This window comes from Puma concolor, chromosome B1 (assembly GCF_028749965.1).
Source record: "Puma concolor isolate L17-30 chromosome B1, mPumCon1.1.hap2, whole genome shotgun sequence".
NCBI classification, from domain to species: domain Eukaryota; kingdom Metazoa; phylum Chordata; class Mammalia; order Carnivora; family Felidae; genus Puma; species Puma concolor.
This window is the reverse complement of record NC_141670.1, coordinates 44,989,023-45,009,316: the sequence shown is the minus strand read 5'-3', so window position 1 is coordinate 45,009,316 and position 20,294 is coordinate 44,989,023. Positions and strand designations below refer to the sequence as shown.

At 43.7% G+C, this 20,294-nt stretch overlaps 2 protein-coding genes and 1 long non-coding RNA gene across 6 annotated transcripts in view; 2 read left to right on the top strand and 1 right to left on the bottom strand.

Annotated features, from left to right (window-relative positions):
• The first annotated feature begins 2,066 nt into the window (after positions 1–2,066).
• LOC147581606 (uncharacterized) lies at positions 2,067–8,150 on the top strand. Of its 2 annotated transcripts, XR_015250082.1 has the most exons (3): positions 2,067–2,237; positions 2,713–4,588; positions 7,472–8,150. It is a non-coding gene; the product is annotated as an uncharacterized LOC147581606 (long non-coding RNA). The 2 variants fall into 2 exon arrangements; XR_015250081.1 differs by lacking the exon at positions 2,067–2,237 and having other exon boundaries at positions 2,404–4,588.
• LSM1 (LSM1 homolog, mRNA degradation associated) lies at positions 7,902–18,705 on the bottom strand. The gene is made up of 4 exons (XM_025921740.2): positions 18,310–18,705; positions 13,808–13,876; positions 12,335–12,450; positions 7,902–8,415 (listed from the first exon to the last, which is right to left on the bottom strand). The coding sequence occupies exons 1-4, from the start codon at positions 18,605–18,607 to the stop codon at positions 8,245–8,247; spliced, it is 654 nt and encodes a 217-aa protein (XP_025777525.2). The 5' UTR covers positions 18,608–18,705; the 3' UTR covers positions 7,902–8,244.
• BAG4 (BAG cochaperone 4) overlaps positions 18,706–20,294 on the top strand; it is a 30,204-nt gene continuing 28,615 nt past the window's right edge. For all 3 annotated transcript variants that reach the window (XM_025921795.2, XM_086703701.1, XM_086703700.1), the window contains exon 1: positions 18,706–19,167. In XM_025921795.2, coding sequence (XP_025777580.1) covers positions 18,898–19,167 — 270 coding nt within the window. In that variant the 5' untranslated portion in view covers positions 18,706–18,897. The remainder of the gene's footprint in view (positions 19,168–20,294) is intronic.

The window sequence follows — 20,294 nt, the reverse complement described above, 5'->3', positions numbered from 1 at the left end:
GCTGTCCGGAGGCAGGGAGGGAAGGCCTGAAAAGTGGGGAGCAGTGGCGGTCCCCACTGGCTCTTGCTGGGTTCCTCACTACAGAAAGATGAAGGGGACAGGACCTGTTCAGGTTGGCCCACTACCCGGAGCCCCTACAGAACAGAGTCCCACACCCGCCCTGTCAACTCCTCATGGAGAGTGGGAAGGGTCCAGTAATCCAGAGGCCCTTGTCCTGGGCTCCTCTCCGAGCGGTGGCTGCCTGGAGGCCCATTTCTCGAGGCCCACTGTGGGCCCTCTTCCCCTGGGAAACCTTCCTTGACCACCTCAACCTTCTGGAATGGTTTGTTCCTCTGAAGCACACCCTGTCACTACCCCCAGAGGGCTCATAATCTCAGGTCCCCTTTTGTATAACAGTTGGTATGTGTTGGCTTGTCTCTTCTGTGGGACTGTTTCTCCCTGAGGCATGTCCCCTTCCCCGCATCCCCCCCCCCGCCCCCACACTCAGCTCGAGGCGGGGCACAGAGCAGGCTGGTGCTTCCCTGTTGGGTGAACAGTTGCAGGGCCGCAGTGGGGGGGGGGGGGGGGTGTAGCTATGTCTTTGGCTTAGGAAGCGTGCCTGTAGGCTTCGTTTCCAGCCCCTGTGGAGTCCTGGAGAAGACAACACCAAAGGGATGGGCCTTGGCCTCTGGTTCATCTCTGGCCTGGGTGAGGGGTTGGGGGGGGACTTAACCTTTCACAGGCTGGAAAGAGGAGGTGCAGAGGGCATGCGGCAGAAGTCGGACACCAGGTACCCAGGCTTCTCCTCTCTGCCTGTACACGTGAGCTCTCATGCACATGTGTACCTCAGTGGAGGTGGTGGGGAGTGGGGAGGGGCTTATTATGGACGGGCAGTGCAGAAAATGTTCAAGGCCCTGCTGTTGCCATCCTGTGGAGAGTTATAGCCACTGTGAGAGGGCGCAGCTGGGGGTGGGGGGGAGACTTCGGGACTGAGGCACACAGCTGTTGCTGATGTCAGAAGCTGCCACTGACTCAGGGAGGGGTGCTGGTGGCCTCCCCCAAGGCCAAGGCCCTTTATCCTCCCTCATCCTTTCCAGGACGAATGACTAGTTAACTCTCACTGTCCCTCTGAGCAGTAAGGTGGGGGGACAGGTCTGGAATTACCTCTGGCTCTAGGAGTCATCTGTGTCTGGCTTTGCTATTTGAGGAGGGCAGAGCCCCCAAGGAAGGAGACCAGGTGGACACAGCAGGCCAGGGAGAGAGGCAGGGCCTGGAGAAGAGAGGACTCCACTCATTCCTTCAACGCCCCCTTGCTGAGTGTCCACTGTGCACCCGGGGGTCAGGTGGGGAGCCTGGGGGCTGCAGTGGGGAAAGCACAGGTGTCCTACTCTCAGTCCCAGGCCCACCTCTCGCTTCGTGATTGCGAGCCACTCACTACTTCCATCTGGACTCGCTGATCTGTGAAATGGGAATATGTTTTCTTTTTCTTTTCCTGGGTGTGACCCAGCTGAAATCAGGTGATACGTCAGGAGGCCACAGAGTAAGTCCAGACTTCTTAGCCCAATCTCTGGGCCCTCCAGCTTCGCACCCTGGCTGTCTTCTCCGGCAGGGCTCAGCAAGTTCCTCAGGGGCCTGCCCTGTGCACACGTTCATGGCCGGGTAGCTCACAGCATCACCTCCCCTCAAAGATCCCCCTTGGGCCCCACTCACTCTGCTCTTTAACTAGAATTCAATACTTTTTCCTTTGGGCCCTCTTGGTAAATGTGTAGCACAGTATCAGTAAGACCATTCTCCCCCACATACACCTTTTTAAAGTTATTTGAGTACTTTTCGCTTCACAGCAAAATTGAGAGGAAGGTACAGAGATTTTTCATGTACCCCCTGTCCCCACACGTGCAGGCCCCCCCTTTTTACATGTCTGTAAGCTCCATAAGGACCTGTAAACTCTAGGAGAATTTGGCTCTTTTGCAGGTTCTTGAATCCCCAGCACTTAGCACAGTACTAGATAATGACGAGATCTTGATTCAATGTTTAATGAATGATTAGAAAGCATAGAGCCTGGTACTTTGTAAATTCTCAATAAATACTGATTTTCTTCTACTTCTTAAGGGTGATCAGCCTGGAGGTGAGGACAAACCCCGGGCTGCTTATAGGGTAAATGCTTATTCAGTATTGAAAAAATGTGGTGTTTTCCTCCATAGGCGTCACTGTGAGAGGGAAGCAGAAAGTTAATGCAAATTTGACTCGTTGGACTTGAGGTAATTATGGGTATAGTCAGTACTTAATTCCTTAATTCAAGTTGGTCACTGGTATTTCACAGGGTATCCTTATTTGATTCTTGTTTTTAAATGAAAGAGGAATCAATTTTATTTCTTTTTTTAAAAAATACTTATTTATTTTTGAGAGACAGAGAGAGAGAGACAGAGCACGGGTAGGGGAGGGGCAGAGAGAAGAGGGAGACACAGAATCCAAAGTAGGCTCCAGGCTCTGAGCTGTCAGCACACGGCCTGATGCGGGGGCTTGAACTCACAAACTGCGAGATCATGACTTGAGCTGAAGTCAGACTTTTCACTGACTGAGCCACCCAGGTGCCTCACAAGGTATCCTTATGTGTACAAAGGAGACTGCTAAGTATCAGTTCATCGAGGTTATGGCATCTATCCCAAGAATCCAGCACATATCAGGTATTGAGCGGATTATAGTAGCTGACGCTGAGCACTCTTTCTGTTCCAGGCACTGTTCTAAGCTCTTCACCCATATTAACTTACTTTATTCTTACAACCACCACCCAAGAAGTTGTTACTATAGTCATACCTATTTTCCAGATGAGGAAATCGAGGCACTGAGGTAAGCAACTTGACCAAACTTAGACAACTATGAAGATGCCGGTATGCAAAACCAGACAATCTAGTCTGTGCTTTGTTATACAGCTTAACCTTTTTTTTTTTTTTTAAGCTTATTTACTTATTTTGAGAGAGGGAGAGGGAGCACAGGCAGGGGAGGGGCAGAGAGAGAGAGAGAGAGAATCCCAAGGAGTCTTGCTTTTGTCTGTCAGCGCAGAGTGTTCAATCCCATGAATCGTGAGATCATGACCTGAGCCGAAACCAAGAGTCAGATGCTCAACCAACTGAGCCACCCAGGCACCCCTACAGCTTAACCTTTTAAAATCTCAAGTTTCTCTCTGAAAACCAGGGCCAACTATTAAGTTATACTTGGTCCCTTGTTTCCCTTTCACTCTCCATCTCCCCTACAGGTAAGCCAGACTTTAGGTCACCTTGCCCAGGGATTTGGGCACAGAAAACAAAGCTTTCTGTCTTTTGGAATAGCTTAATCCAGAAGAGCAAACTGAAGGTGGGTGGGATAAATTTAACCTTCCAGATTTTTTTGACCTGTACACTATTTTAAGAAAATTTTGAATGAGTTGCCAACATAACTATAGCAACAACAGATAGACCAGTGGCTGGCTGCCAGGGGCTGGAAAGGAGGGAGCAGTTAAATTCAAAGGGCCAGGAGTATTGGGTACATAACTATATGCAGTTGTTAAAACTCCTAGGACTGTGTACATTGAAAGAGGGGATTTTACTGTATGTAAATGATACAGCAAAAAATCTGGTCTTAGAGATAAATCCCCAGGCCATCTGGATATCTGACCTTGAAATACACTCAGCACTGAACCCTCGCTCTTCTTTTTGTCCTTGCTAGGGGCTAGCTGGCTGCCCAGAGCAGCCACAGTTGAGGCCATTTTCTACCCCTGGGTTTAGCCAAGTGACAGCAACCGCTATTGAGTGGCTGGAATTAGGGGGAAAAATTTTTTCTTTTAAAAAGGGGAATGGGTACAAAAAGGGGAAAAAGAGGCAAAGTGGTGAAGAGAGATAGGAGAAAAGTAAAAGAAGAACTTGATTTTATTCTCTACTTCCAGAGACCCCAGGCAGAACCGGAGAAGCAGAGAGGTAGGGGAGTCCTAACCAAGTGCACCCACCCAGATGAGTAAACAGCCAGCCTCCATTTCCTAGGGTTGGTTTTCTAATTCTTTCAGGCTAGGAGATCAAGGGATGGGATAGGAAAAATTGCTTTTGATTTTGGATCACCTAACTGGATACAAGACCTGCTTAGTCAGTAAAAGCAAGCGCCCACCAAGCAGTCTCTTGCTCTAATTATCTGGGAGCTGCTGGAGGGTAATATGAAAGATGGGGGTGGGGGGGGCGCCTGGGTGGCTCAGTCGGTTAAGCGTCCGACTTCAGCTCAGGTCACTATCTCGCAGTCCGTGAGTTCGAGCCCCTCGTCAGGCTCTGGGCTGATGGCTCAGAGCCTGGAGCCTGTTTCCGATTCTGTGTCTCCCTCTCTCTCTCTGCCCCTCCCCCGTTCATGCTCTGTCTCTCTCTGTCTCAAAAATAAATAAACGTCAAAAAAAATTAAAAAAAAAAAGAAAGATGGGGGTGGGGCACGGCAGTTGGGAGGAAGACAGGCTGAAAGAAGAGTATGTTCTTTCCTTCCAGCAACCTTGACGCGTCGTCCCCGACCTGCAACCTCATGTTTCCCTGGGATGCTCTTCCAGACATTTTTACATCAGTTCTCTCCACTCTTCACACTTGGAGGGCTGTAGTCTAAGGTAAGAGCACATCTCCATATTCAGTGTAAGGGTCTCTACTAATCACTCCTGCTGGTTGTTCATTGGCTCCAGCTGTCCACATGTTCAGTCTCATGGGCAAAAACCTGACCTGTCTTGGATTTAATGAACAGTTGACCCTAGAACAGCAGGTATTTGAACTGCACAGGTACATGTATACGTGGATATTTTGATAAATAGATACATACGGTACAGGATGGTAAATGTATTTTCTCTTATGATCTTCTTAGTAACATTTTCTCTGGCCTTTCTTACAAGAATCCAGTATATGATACATAGAACATACAGAATACGTGTTGTTTATGTTATTGGTAGGGCTTCTGGGCAACAGTAGGCTGTCAGCAGTTAAATTTGTGGAGAGTCAAGAGTTACACGGGGATTTCTGACTGAGTGTGTGTGTGGGGAGGCTGGGGTCCCTAACCCCTGCATTGTTCAAGGGTCAACTGTAGTTTTTTTTTTTTTTAATTTTTTAAAAATGTTTATTTATTTTTGAGAGACAGAGAGAGACAGAGTGTGAGCAGGGGAGGGGCAGAGAGAGAGAGAAAGACACAGAATCTGAAGAGGCTCCAGGCTCTGAGCTGTCAGCACAGAGCCCGACGCGGGGCTCAAACTCACAAACCATGAGATCATGACCCGAGCCGAAGTCAGATGCCTAACCGACTGAGCCACCCAGGTGCCCCTAGTCAACTGTAGTTCCAACAGGTTGGGGGGTCACCCTTAGGAATCAGCGGCATTGGTAGAGCATGTGTGCATGTGACCTTTTATCACAGATGACACTCTGCTCAGCTCACAATAACTCCAAGGTGACAGACAGCTCAGACTAGACTCTCTTGCTACTTTCCTTCATTATGAGCAGAGTGTCAGTTGTAGCTTAAAGCTGTAGGATTGTTTGCACACGAGAGCATCGGCCTGTAACATCTGCAACCAGGATGCCTTCTTTCTACCTGAGAACCCTGGCTTCTAATGGGAAAGGAAGTTGGGTGGAGCTCATCTGGTAACATACCTTTGGAAAGGTGAAAAATGCCCCACAGATATGTACATACATAGAACTTCTTTTGGCGGAGAATGGGGGTGTGGAACTGTTTGTTAATTGCTTCTCCTCTAGTATTTTCTTGTAAGGTAGTTCCTGGGATTGGTTCCCTGACCTGGGCAGTGCTATGAATCTCACGTATGGCTCTGAGGCTACAGCTTGCCTGGTGCGTCTGCTGTCTGTACTGCACTCTGCCTGAGCCTGCCAGCCCTATACTCTTGGGAGCAAAATGAGACCACTTTCAGCCATCTTCACCCATGTAATACCTCTGGGTTCACGCTGACAGGCCTTCCCTGAAAAGCCCTGCACATTGAACAGTGTGAGACTATCTGGCTTTACTAAATATCTAGGACCTGTTAGTTTATCAGAGCCAGGGGAGGGGAGCAGATACTGTGGTTTAAATTAGCTAAGAGCACGCAATATAAGGTCAAGGGCCAAGGAAAGGGAAAAAGAACAGCTGGGAAAGAGATACGCTGCTGTACTCAATGTCATCAGAATAAAGATGGACAGGAAAGGGGCTTTGGTAGATTATCCTTGTCTCCCTAGAAGGCAGCCTCATGGAAACCCCTATTGGAAGAAAGTATTAAAGATAATAGCAAAGTGTGAACTGAGGTTGATTCCGAAATCTAATAATGGAAGAGAGGGCTAGCAATGGTCCAGGAGAAAAAGCACCAGATTTCAGTATGTGCAAAAAGGCTGGGCTGGGCAGAGCTGAGGGCGAGCCATTGGGCCGAGCAGCCTGGAGACCAAGAAAGGAAGCAGGTAGTCGTTTCATCCTTTGGGTCAAACTCTTAGCTGCTGGTTGTGTGACAAAAGGTCAGAAAGCAATGATCAAAACTTGCTAAGGCCGGGAAATTCTATTGTGGAAATTAAGTCCCTTTTTCTCATAAACGATAACTCGTTACTGCATTCAGAATTGTTTGAAGGAGGCCGAAAAAACAAGAAAACCTAGTGAATCCAAATTTCTTGAAGATGTCCGATGTTCTGATGCAGTGGTGCTCAGAAAAAGATGCTGTAATTCTTGTAGAGATACACAGGTTTTTCAAAGGTTGGTGATGGTTTTTTTTCCCCTTTCTGTGTTAATAACAAATTCTGGTTATTAAACAGTAAGATTAGAGGCAAAACACTAGATAAATCATTACGTGCAATAGTTTCTTCACAAATTATCTACTTTAAGGGGGCACCTGGGTGGCTCAGTCGGCTGAGCGTCAGACTTCAGCTCAGGTCACGATCTTGCTATTCTTGAGTTCGAGCCCCACATCAGTCTTGCTGCTTGTCAGCCTGTCAGCACAGAGTCCGCTTCAGATTCTCTGTCCCCCTTCTTTTGCCCCTCCCCTACTTGTACCCTCCTCAAAAATAAATATTAAAAAGAAAACAAAAACCAAAAAACAAATTATCTACTTTAAAATCAATCCAATGATGAATAGCTCAGCAGTCAAATGGTTTACAGATATCTGGGGCAGTTTTAAAAATACCTGAACCTGTAAAACGTTAAGTATATTTAATACTGTCAATACATAGGGATTGGATACAAGTATCTAAGGAAAAGTTCTTTGCTCAACAGACTACAAAAAGGAAATTATCTGGAGTAATTCCACATTTAAAAAAAATGGAGTCGGAGAGATTAGCAGAGAGAACAGAGTTATCAGCCAGTGTGTTTGAACTCCTAGTTCAGTACGCTGCCCATCACACTACACTGCACTCTCAAAACACGGTCTGTTACACTCCCTGTACAATCAGCACCATGCCAGCAAAGTGGCATCCGCATGGGTTGTTAGCCGGGAATAACCTAGATTACCAGCCACTGAAACACCACTTCATTTGTGCTTTTTGAGGACATAGAAGAGGCTCAAGACTCAATCCGAAGAACAGGAAAACCTCGTGAAATTAACAGAAGATTTAGAGAAGAAGTCACCTTCGTAAAGTGCTGGATCTCAAGGGAACACAGTTTGGAATAGCTGTCGGTGAAGCAGGACAGCAAATACAGTTGGGATGCTGTTTCTCAAAACTGAGGCTTCTGTTCTCATCAGTAACTGCATACCTGGACCGAAAGCTCCTTCCTCAAGCCTGAAAATGCGTTTTTCTTACCAGACAAAAATACAAAAAGGGGAGAGGGGTGAACCTGAAAATGTTCCTTCACAACTAACTAGCAACTTGGAACTCTCACAGAACGGAGCAATCGCAGTCCGTGGACAGCATTTACCTTTGGGAACAGAAACTTAATTTGTCAATTCACTGGCGGCAACTCAAACTTGGGAAATAATATGAGTTTGGAGATTCATATTTTATTTACAAGTAAATGAAGAATGTGTCCTGTGAACGCTAATTTGGAACAAGAACAACATAAAGAAGTAGTTGCTGGCTCCACAGTGACGTGTGAAAGGAGTCCTTGCTATTGGTTTTTCTTAAACAATGATTTTGTCATTAAAAAGGAAAAAAAACAACAAAGCCACGTGATTTCTTCATGTTGCACATGCGAAAGAATTCAAAATAAAAATGACTTTCCAAACTCTACAGTCTCTAGTCAAACGTGTGAGGAGACCAGGATGTCACTTTCATTCAGTGAGAAACCCTGCTTCCCAAGAGCCATGGCCTCTGAGCAAATGACTTAATACTCATCAAGAGTATCTGCTCGAGGAATGGAGAGACCCCGATCCTTAAGAGCTTGAACTTTCAGCTTCTCGGCTTCCAGCTTGGTCTGCTGTTCTACCCTTTGTTCTTCTAGGATTTCTTCAATAGACACTTGCTGGAGGGGTGTGTCACTCTCCTTTTCCAAGTCCTACAAAATAAGCAGGGTTGAAAAACTTCCACTGACGACCAAGAATAGAAAATATTATAAATCTTTAGGCAAATGGATTCCTATGCCAGGCTTGGGTTATTTTTCATGATTGTGACACGGCTGAAATATCCTTCTCCTGAGGACAGAGAAGTTTCACAGAGAAATGGCAACACTACTACAGAATACATACTTAGATGAACACAGTATTGGGGATCAGTACCAGTGTGTATAGAAAGCTTTAAGTTATCTGAAGTCCTACATTACTCAAGGACTGTTTTTCTTAAAAAGATGACATATATGCATATATATGTATGAATAGCTATTTCCCCAGCCCCAAAGGACACAAAAGAAAAGTTACTGAGGCCAAGATGGCTTTAGATAAGTTTTGTATTTTTACATGATCAAAGTCAGCTTAATTTCTGGGGGTTGTGGCTAAGGTAGAGAACACTGATTCAAAGATGTACCCCCACCCAAAGACAACAAGTCTTCTAGGGAAAACCTCATTAGACCAGTTAGGTTACTAAAAATCAGCTTGGCTCCACTATTTTAATTTAAAATATTTTTGCATTAAAAAAAAAAAAAGTTATTTTTTCCCCTATTTTATTTTTTAAGTAGGCTCCACCTCCAATGCAGGGCTTGAACTCACGACCCTGAGAGCAAGACCTGAACTGAGGTCAAGAGTCAGACGCTTAACTGACTGAGCCACCCAGGTGCCTCATTTTTCCCCTTATTTTAAAAATACACACTCACTGTATGAAATTTAGAAAACAGACCAGCAGAAAAAAATTTTTTTTAAGATTATCTATAATTCCAGTATAGAACAATATTTTGGTGAACATCCTTCCAATTTTTCTATGTATATACTGACTTTAAAAAAATCTACAATGCAAACATTAACTGTAATTTTTTCACTTACTCTGGCATCATATGCTTAATATTTTTATGTCTGAACACCTTACAAACATTTGATAACTAACTTTTCATGCAGAACCTTGCTATAAAAGTATCTCATTATCCACAGATTGTTTATTCTCCTTAAACAATTCTGTGTTTCTGTAACATGGAAGGCCAATACACACAGGTATTCTTCTCTTCCTCTATGATTTTCAGTAATAAAATTCTGGGAAGGCATCAACACATTGACGATGTGCTCCAGATGCTCCAGCCTACCCCAGATACTAACACTTCATGTGCCTGCCAAGGCCTCGAAAGCCACAGGCAGTGACAGCAGATGGAAGATTCTCACCAGAGAGGTTAGAAAGAAAGCCAAATAAATTACACAAGTCCTGCCCTGGGTCAAATGTTAACTGTACTGGGCAAAATATATCTAATCAAATGTAACCTGCCCTCACAATCTATGGGTAGCAGCTGCAGGGAAGATAAGGTCTTAGCCCGGTGTACTGCTTCTTGGACTTTTCAATATGCTATTCATCAAGCTATGCATGTGGTTATGATGATGCCAATTCCCAACAAGCAGTCTTATTACTTAAGGCTGTGTGCATTACTGTCCTTGAGGCAGAATCCAGGGACTTCTTAAACAAGATGTTCACAGAATCTAAATGGTTTCTGGGTATGAGCTTCCCTAGGGCTGGTACTTAATTTCTTCACACTGACTATTGATTTCATAAGCTGTGTACGGTTCAACTTACTTGAACCGTTAAGTGTTTAGTGGTACCACTGTAGAAATTTTGCAGCATCCAAACAATTAACATATAAGAGTACTTTCTCCACAAAAGGGCCCCTAGGAAACAATGAACCTTCAAGAACAAATGCAAGGTCATTCCTCCCCACACACATATACATCTACACAGGAGTACGTTTGTGCCAACGTTAACTGGCACACAAAGCATTTCTGTGGTGTTTACAACTATAAAACCAAAGCAGAGTATGTATGAATATTTTAACTTAAATCTTTTCCTCTGATAGCAAAGTAGTATGTTTCCTCTTTAAACAATAGATTGAGAAAAGTATAAACAAAGGAAAAATAATCACCCACACTCCTACTGTCCAGAGAGGGGTTAGCTCTCTTAATATACTGGCAACAACTTAACATTTACTAGCCCCACTCCCGACACCCCAGGATACCAGAGTGCTGTATTTCAACTTTTACATATTATGACCGGATGACAATTTCTACTGCTGAACAGTGCAAAAAATGATCTAATGGACCAAAAATAGCAACCACAAAAACATTTTAAAAATTAGAAAAAACCATTTCATACATTTCATAGCAGCACTTAGCAATACTGCTATTTATTGATAATACTGATTAGTAATCTCTAGCTGTTTCAACATGAGGTCTCTAAACCAACCTGATCCTGGCAGAATTATCTTCTTACTTTCTCAAATGACTTATTATTGAAAATTGCTACAGACCAAACCACTCCACTCCAAAGACTTATGTAAACCTAACTTAAGATGTGGGTAGGTATTGAGAAACTACATTGAAAACAAAATAGGAAAGGATAAAATTAAGCAAATGCCAAAGTTTTTTAGTTTGATTTTCCTGACAAACCCAATAATCAGAAGCAAAGTCAAAGGTTTTAAAGAAAGCACTTTTAAGTAAATATTTTATGTAAAACATGAAGTCAAGTTTTATCTTCTTTTAAAAATGTCTATGAATCACTATATTGTACACCTGAAACTAATATAACAATCTGTTAACTGGAATTAAAAACTTAAGGGGCACTTGGGTGGCTCAGTCAGTTGAGCATCCGCTCTTGATTTTTTGGCTCAGGTCACGATCTCATGGTTGGTGACATGTAGCCCCACGTCAGGCTCCGTGTTGGAGCCTGCTTGGGATTCTCATTCATTCTCTCTCTCTCTCTCTCTCTCTCCCACACACACACACACACACACACGCTCACTCTCTGTCTCTCAAAATAAGTAAATAGACTTTATAAAATAAAATAAGGGGCACCTGGGTGGCTTAGTCCATTAAGCATCCAACTTCGGCTCGGGTCATGATCTCACAGTTCGTGAGTTCAAGCCCCGTGTCAGGCTCTGTGCTGACAGCTCAGAGCCTAGAGCCTGCTTCAGTTTCTGTGTCTCCCTCCCTCTCTGTCCCTCTCCTGCTTGTGCTCTCCTTTTCTCTCAAAAAATAAACAAACATAAAAAATTAAAAATAAAATTTAAAAAGCTAAAAAAGTGTATTTCTAATAGTTATATATGATTTTCTAATAGTTTTGTATGTATATATGCTTACATATATGTATATGCACAGTTATGTATTTACACACACAGATCTACAGTATAACAGGTTAGAAGACTTAACTTTTCACCTGCCAACTGGTCTTCCTGGCATAGATACACAGCTACCTCTTTAGTTGTGAGCTAAGAATCCAAGTGAAGCTGAACTCTATTCTCAGGACTGGTAACAGATGGCTTCTCCTACAGCCATTCTCTCCCCTTCCCCCCTTAAAAAACAGGGACATCATATTGTACATGCAATGTGTCTTTCCCCCAAACCCTGCTCATTAGCTTTATGTCATGAAAACCGACTTGTAACCAATTATTTAAATGACTGCAAAATATTCCAGTGTATATAAATCATTCTTTATTGAACTATTCATCTCTTGTTAGGTATTAAGTTTTTCAATTTTCTGCTATTAAAGATAACAGAAATAATATATTAATGAACATATTTGTACCAGATGGTATTTTTGTATCCAGTAAAATCAATGATACTTTGCTGCTAATGGGATCAAAATCTTTAAAATGCCAAGAGGCACTGAAACAAAGTTAATTATTCTCTGTAATTTTCCTTTTACCACTCTAGCTTTCCTAAGCTAATTTGGTGGTTTCCTATGAGAAGCTGGGAGAAACGTGAAAAATGTATTTTTTCCTTCTTAAAAAGACAAAAAGAAACCTAACTAGCATGATTATCAAGACCCACAGCAGCTTAACAGTTTTCACTTACTATTTCTCCTAGTAGGACCACATTTTCTCCTCTGACCACAAAAATCCCTCGAGGAATATCACCGTATTTTTTGCCCACATGAATACGCTCCACAGTCTGATGTAGCACTAAATTAGCTATAAGTGTATAGGGAAGAAACAAAGATATTTAGTTCAAATTATTGGGTAAAGGTCCACAACTCAAATAATCAGTTGAGTAGAAAAGATTTAGCTAAACATGATTTTAAAATTTTCTAATTCTGGTCAAAAGCTAAAATTTGAAATAGTCTTCTCCTATTTCACTAAGACATACCACTTGGGAGAGACTTCTAAACAATTGCAAACTGAGAGAGCATTTGGGATTATGTTGCACTGATGCATGAATGTTGGTGGGAATCAGTCACAAAAATTAACTTCCTTTATCAGTTAAATTGAAAATATCAACATGACTGTAAGAAAATACAAAGGAGTAGGACACTTGGAAGACTCTAAAGCCTAAACAACTGCAGAGATCAAAATTTTTTAAGACAAAAGCAATCTCTCTATGTCGTGTGGGTATGTGTATATGACGATTTACCAAAGATTTAACTTTGTTTCAGTACTTAGGATTCATTTAACCCAGTGCAGGTATCCATGGGTTATGACATACAAAAACTTTTTTTCACACTGTCAGATAACCATACCTGGTAAACTGAGAATAAAGCATTTGCTACTCCCCCCCGCCCCCCCAAATAATTAGACAAATTTGACTTAAGATTCAGAACTCTAATCTGTTAAGAGTAACTACTTTTCTTTTTAAAATTGGTACTATTTGTCTTATTTGAAGAAAAGCAAATATCTATGTTATCTTCCCCAATTCCTATAAAGTGTTTCAATTATGTTACTTTTCCCCATGCCCAAATCCACTAGCAGAAATCCAACAAATGTTGGTATGAACTGAGAAGTTCCTTGAAACAGAAGCAAATATAGATCTCTTTAGAAAAATGCAAGGTGCAAAACAAAGATCGAGACTCTTGAGTCTGATGTATCCCTAAAGTGTAAAATCTTGAGCTTAACGTTGGGATCCCTAAAAAGCTTCCAGAAATACCTTCTATCCAACTTTCATTGGACAGGGAAGGATTACCTTCAGTGCAGGAACTGCTTTGAAGAGTAGTGGCACCCAAGCCAATGTACAAATGAGCAGCTTTTTCAGTGGACTGAGTTTATTTCTATCATTTGGCTCCCTCTACTGGGGAAAATAAAAAAACAGTCCAAAACATTGTAATCGTATGTTCTAGTGAAAACCAGTTTTAGAAATACGAACTTGAAAATACTAGCTTTTGAATCACCTAATCATAATTTAGAAAACAATGATGTAATGACTCAAAACAGTATTCCATTATGCCAGACACTTGAGAAAGCTGCAGGTAAGTCAATTTCAACATGAATTAACAAAAATACGTAACAATGGTGTCTCTCATTATCCAGAAGATAAGACTCCACAACTAGTACATACCGAATTGATCAATGCTTCTTAAAAAACCTATAAGTGTCCTTCCATCTCGAAGCAGGACCAAATGCTTTTCTGGGGAGAGGAAAAAAGATCTTTAAAAAATGAGAACTGTTACCTTCAGGATTAGTTTACAGGATTAACAATAAAAAAAAGTTAATAGCAATTTAAGCTCCACCACTTCCTCTTCCAATGTATTTATGGCAGAGTTCATTGGGAAATTAGAAAGAGGACCAAGGTATTCTGGGGTTTAGATGACAACAGTCGTGGTGAAAAGGAGCAGAAGCATGTGGCAGAGTGGGCAAAGGACTGGGTGAGGAGCACGGAAGCATGACTCCCAGCTCTAGATGTTAATGTTGGCAGTTAAACCCTCCCAGTGTCATGTCAGTTTCTACATCCACAAATTGAGAAATTTAGTCTAGATGACCTCTGTGATCTTAATTCCACAATTATTTTCCTCTCAACTTAGAAGAGCTTCTATTTCACCCTTTGGAATCAGGGAAGGTTTTAAATACAAACAATGCCTCAAGTGAAATAAGGATGCTGACAATCAGCTAGAGCAAAAATTCATGAATATTTATTGAAAGCTATGTGTTGTTCCGGGGCTGAGATACACAGTAGAGAAGACTCAAAGTGATCAACCTTATCAACTTATATTCCTGGTGGAGGAAGGCAAAAAACCAAAAAACGACCTACTGTGATTAGTGCAATGGAATAACAAACAAGACAGCAGGAGAGTATGATGAAGAGAGAGAGAAAGTGGCTAGGAAAAACCTCTCTGAAGAGGTGACTTTCAGCTGATACTGAAAAATGACAATAAGCCAGTTGCTAGAATAGGTAGCAAAATTCATTAATTTCTTTAATGCCATAAAGTACTTACTAGAAGCATAAGAGAGAAACAAGACAGTGATTCTTCCCTGAAGGAATCTGTAGTCTTCTTTGGGCTATAATGAAGTATTACAAGAAAGCAAATCTTAATTATATGAAACTGAGAAAAACTATTTAGCTGGAGGAAGTATCTGAGTTCAACCTTGAAAGGTAGATAATTTTTGGCCTCTGGGAAGAGTGACAGGGAAGGGGAGAGAAAGGGAAATCTGTAATTTAGGCAGCAGGAAAAAAAAAAAAAAGGTCTGTATGTATCCATACGTTTGGCTAAAAGTTGGGGGTGTAAAGGGAAGTCACAGGAGATAAAGTCCAAAAAGTACCAGAAGCAGGTTCAGCTCACATTATGCTTCACAAGAAAACACTGAACACTGAAACGGCAGAAAAGGGAGAGCAGAATGTGAGACATGAAAAAGAAACCTACGCCAAGGCCAATGGAAACGGAGAGGCAGAGAGAACTAAGACTGTGTGATCCTTTTTCTTTTTTAGAGAAAGAGAGAGAGAGACAGCACCAGCATGCACGCAAGAGAAAGGCAGAGGAAAAGAGAGAGAGAATCCTAAGCAGGCTCCACACTCAGCAAGGAGCCTGATGTGGGGCTTGATCCCATAACCCTGGGATCATGACCTGAGCTAAAATCAAGAGTTGGATGCTCAACCAATTGAGTCATCCAGGCACCCCTACACTATGTAGTTCGAAATGATGGGACTGGTCAGCTGAGTTTGTAAAGGTGTGGGAGGGTGGAGGGGGTGAGTGCTGAAGAGAGGAGTTAAGGAAATGTAGGAATTTTTTGAGTCTTCATGTCAGGGCTGTTCATTTATCAAAAGTTGGGAATAAAAGAAGCTTAAGGTGGAAGTCTATTTAGCTATTTGTGATTCTGAAGTGCTAACCAGGACACCTATGTAGAGATGTCAACAGGCAGTTGTAAATGTTAAGACTGGAATGTCAAAGAGGTCAGAATTAGAATTTTGGATAAGTCCACAGGGAGGTGATATAATTATTAAAGTCCAGGAACTCTCTTAGAGATTTAAAAAAAGAAGCACACCAAAGACAGAACCTAAGGGACCACCTATTTTAGGGAATAGTGAGAGTTAGGTAATAAAATCACCAAGTATCAATCTGGCGAAATCAAGAAAAGAAAACAATTAAGAATCTAGTAGTAACAGTATCACAGTGCTGCAGAGGGGAGGGAAGAACCCAGAAGAAGGCATCAGACTGCTGCCTTTCAAGAATACAGCTTCAGGGGTACCTGGGTGGCTCAGTCGGTTAAGTGTCCACCCTCTTGATTTCCACTCAGGTCAAGATCTCACGGTTCTTGAGCTCTGCTTTGGGCTCCACGCTGACAGTTCAGAGCTTACTTGTAATTCTCTATCTCTCTGCTCTTCCTCCGCACATTCTTGCGGCACTCTCTCTTTCAAAATAAATAAACTTAAAAAAAAGAATGCAGCTTCAGCGGTATGATGACAAGAAAAATCAGACTGCAGGGGTAACGGAGGTGCTCAGGAAGTAGAGTCAAATGGAGAAGATTCAAAAGGTTTGGGGGTAAAGATAGGAAAAAAGGAATGGGAGTCTGCTGAGGAGACGTAACTGAGAGAAAATATGAGATGGACACACAAGAATATAAATGAAGGAAAGAATTTAGGGGAAGAGAGAAGATATGAGAGGAAAAGGGTATTAATGGAAGAAGCAGTGGGAAGAAAGAGGAATAAAAGAGACTGAAAGGGAGAAACACTTCCTACTCAGATGAGACAATGAATGAATACGCAGAAAGACTGAGGAGAGAAGATGAAATTGTATGTGTGGCTGTGGGGGTAGTGAAGGGTGCATAAGAATTGTTTCAAACTTTTTAGTAAAGGAAGGGGCTTGGAATCTACAAAGAACGGGTTAGAGGGCTTTACTACATTATTTTTAGTAAAACAGCAGAATGTATTAGGGGCCTCACATAATTCAGATATACAAAACGAGAGATGGAGGCAAAAGGGCATCCACAGACGACAGAAATTGAAGATTTCATTACATATTACAGATAAGCTTGTGCAGTTCTTATTCATATATGAATATGGTCCAATTCACACTACACTTTCTTTTGACAGCAAAATCACTAATTTTGATTTAAAAAATGATTTCAGACAATGATAAAAAGAGAATATGATCATGGACTCACTTTTTATTTTATTATTATTATATTTTAATATTTAGTTTTGGGAGAGCACAAGTGAGGGAGGGATGGAGAAAGGGGGACAGAGGATCCTAAGCAGGCTCTACACTGACAAGTTGACAGCAGTGAGCCCCATATGAGCTTGAACTCACCAACCATGAGATCATGACCTGAGCCGAAGTTGGACACTCAACTGACTGAGCCATCCAAGTGCCCCTTATTTTACTATTGTTTAAAGATTTTATTTTTAAATTTTTTTTCAATATTTTTATTTATTTTTGGGACAGACAGAGACAGAGCATGAACGGGGGAGGGGCAGAGAGAGAGGGAGACACAGAATCGGAAACAGGCTCCAGGCTCCGAGCCATCAGCCCAGAGCTTGACGCGGGGCTCGAACTCACGGACCGCGAGATCGTGACCTGGCTGAAGTCGGACGCTCAACCGACTGCGCCACCCAGGCGCCCCTAAAGATTTTATTTTTAAGTAATCTCTACACCCAACATGGGGCTCAAACTCACAACCCAGAGACCAACAGTCGCATGCTCTACTGACTGAGCCAGCCAGGGGCCACACAGACTCACTTTTTAAATTTGCATACACAGTAACTGTGATTGTTGTGACTTGTTCAAAACCGTGTAAACCATTCTACAGCAATTACAAGTTAATGAGACAGATCACACGATTAAAATTATAAAATGTTGCTTGAGGAATAATTCACAGATGAGAGCTTAGAAAAAAGGAAAGATAGGACAACTATTAAGTTGGATCCTCTTTTGTACAGGACTGTACTCATCTTCAGGACAATTACTGGCAATAAGAGATGTCTTATTAGTAGGAATAAAAGAAAATTGTCGAACAGAAAAAGAAAAAAAAATTTGAAGTGATTCAGCCTTTCCAGAAAAGTCAAGACCTTGTCTGACAGCGATCTCTACTATCATAACCTGAAAGTGCTTAAGACCCTTACGGTAGAAGAATATTGCAATGACTACACAGCATAAAGCCTATGTTTAGTGTCAATTACGTCCAACCACTGTTGGTCTTAAATTTTTCGTTTCTTAATGAATCCTTTCTCTATTCTGATTCATCCACCATTAACAACCTGGTACTTCGATATATCGCAGGTGGGAGATAGTAGACGGGGGGGGGGGGGGGGGCAATTTTGGTGTTTGGGCCTCAGTAGCCGCGTCCTTCCACAGCAGGACTTAAATTCTACAGCTTGTGGCTTACCGACCCCGGGATTGGTGGAGGCTGCGAGAGGCAGGGCAGAGGTAGACGGCTAGGGGGTGGGCAAACGGAGCGTCTTGCGGCTCTTCACTCACGTGGAGGATGTCAACGCCAAACACCCTGAATTGTGTCAAAAACACACTCAACCCGCCCCAGACTCATTCTACGAGCCCCTTCCCGAAGAGATACGCGCCCAGGAGGAAGGATCTCACCCCGGACTTCATCCAGGGGAGATGAGCTACTCACTGTCGATGTCCTCGATGAGGCTGGCGGTGCCGGGCATATAGTTCATTTTGAGCTGAGATAAGGCTGCAGTGTACAGCGGCGGTGGCCCAGCGTGTCCAACACCTTCCTCCGACCGCAGTCGCCGCCTGGGCGGGACTGGGACAAGGACCCGACGAGGAGCAGCACTTCTGCCCCGGCTTTCAGCAGCCGGGGCCTGCCGGAAACGCCTCCATATTATTCCCACCCACTTCCGGTACCACGTGCCCGTCCTCAGGAAGAGGCGGGACTGTCGTGCGGTCCCGAGACAACATTTCCCCATCCCTGATAAAAGAGGAAGAGGAATCTAGATTGACTAGATGGCAGGGAAGACGTATTCTACCTATTGAGGAACGCGGCGCTGCCGCCTGCCTTCTTACTTCCCAGACCCCAAAGTCACGGACCTCCGTTCCTCAATTGTCGGGACTCGACAGCCGAAGGGGCGGGACCGGGTCTGGGATTGGCTGTTGTCGGCCGACCCCTTTCACTGCTGTCCAGTTCCTCTCGCGGGCAGGCGCCTGCGCAATGGGACGGTCGTGGGGGGCGGGAAGCGCTTAGGGGCAGTAGAGCCCCATGTCGGCCTTGAGGCGCTCGGGCTACGGCCCCAGTGACGGCCCGTCATATGGCCGCTACTACGGGCCAGGGGGTGGAGATGTGCCCATGCACCCACCTCCGCCCTTGTATCCTCCTCGCCCTGAACCTCCCCAGCCTCCCATTTCCTGGCGGGTGCGCGGGGGCGGCCCGGCTGAGACCACCTGGCCGGGAGAAGGCGGAGGAGGCGATGGCTACTATGCCTCTGCAGGCGCCTGGTCAGAGACAGGTCGAGCTGGAGGAAGCCACCAGGTAAGCTTTGCGCCATCTGTCCCAGGGGGTTCCGATAAGGGGAGTCTTGGGTGGGGGGTGAGGGCCATCGGGATTGATAAACCTCCAGAGTTCATAATGGATCAGGTTTCATATTTGTTTTCCTTATGGGAGGATTGGAGAGACGGAGACCGGAATTGTGGCGGGGGCGGGGGGATATGCTTGTGTTCTCTTTGCTTTTCCTTTCCTGCTTCGACCATAGTAAATGTGTCTATTACCATTAAAAAAGGAAGAAAGATACTGCGCTGACTTGCTAAGCTAAGTAGCAGGCTGCGGAGTCTCTCGCCTTGAATTGATGTGGGGCCGGAGTGACCTGGGCAAGCTTTTCGAGCTCTGACAATTTATCCTGCGTGGCTCATATGGCCGGCTCTCCCCAAGAAGGGAGGTGGCTGCAGCCCCCGCTGTCACTCAGCAACCCCTCCCGCCGGGAAGGAGCGGTGAAGGAAGAGGAGGGATCCGGCATTTAGCCCTTTGCCCCTAATACTTTGCCCAGGATTGAATCACCAATAATCAGTGTTAGAAAACACCTTTACTTGGATTATTAACTTAATCTTCACTGCGGCTGCAACGTAAATGTCATCACAGTCTCCCTATTTTATGCTTAAATAGTTGGCTCTGAGAGGTCAACTCACTTAACTTGGTCAATAGAGGTATCCCCCGCTTTTTGAAGGTTCACCTCATTGCCACTTCAGGTTTTTCAGGAAAGACCTACATTAGTGCCTATTTTTACTTAACGAAAAGAAATCTGAAGAAGAGTTTTGCTCTCACGAAAAAAGGTGAAAAGCGAAAATAGCTTCAGCGTTTGTTTTGCAGCAAGCAGTTGTAGAGGCAGTGCGCAACTGGGCAGTGAGAGTGGCACCGCCAAGCTTCTTCCCTGGGAACTGCACTCCGCATCTCAGTATCATGCTGCCATAGCTTTGAACTGTGTCTGTGAGCATCTGTGTTTTATGTCGATTTATTTTGTGCATCCATCAGCAGGATATGTCCTAAGGTATTAGAAAAGCCTCAGAAAGGTTATTTTGAGGGTCTGGGATTGCGCAAACGTTTTTCATAAAAATTAATGGTAATCGCTTTTTCGCCTTATGCCATTTTGGCTTGCAAAAGATTTC

Coding starts and splice junctions, on each gene's coding strand:
- LSM1 (XM_025921740.2), bottom strand. CDS start 18,607: ATGGGGAAATGTTGTCTCGGGACCGCACGACAGTCCCGCCTCTTCCTG. Junction 13,877..18,309: donor CCTCATCGAGGACATCGACA/GTGAGTAGCTCA, acceptor TCCTCTCCCCAG/AAAAGCATTTGGTCCTGCTT. Junction 8,416..12,334: donor TGGTCCTACTAGGAGAAATA/GTAAGTGAAAAC, acceptor CTTATTTTGTAG/GACTTGGAAAAGGAGAGTGA.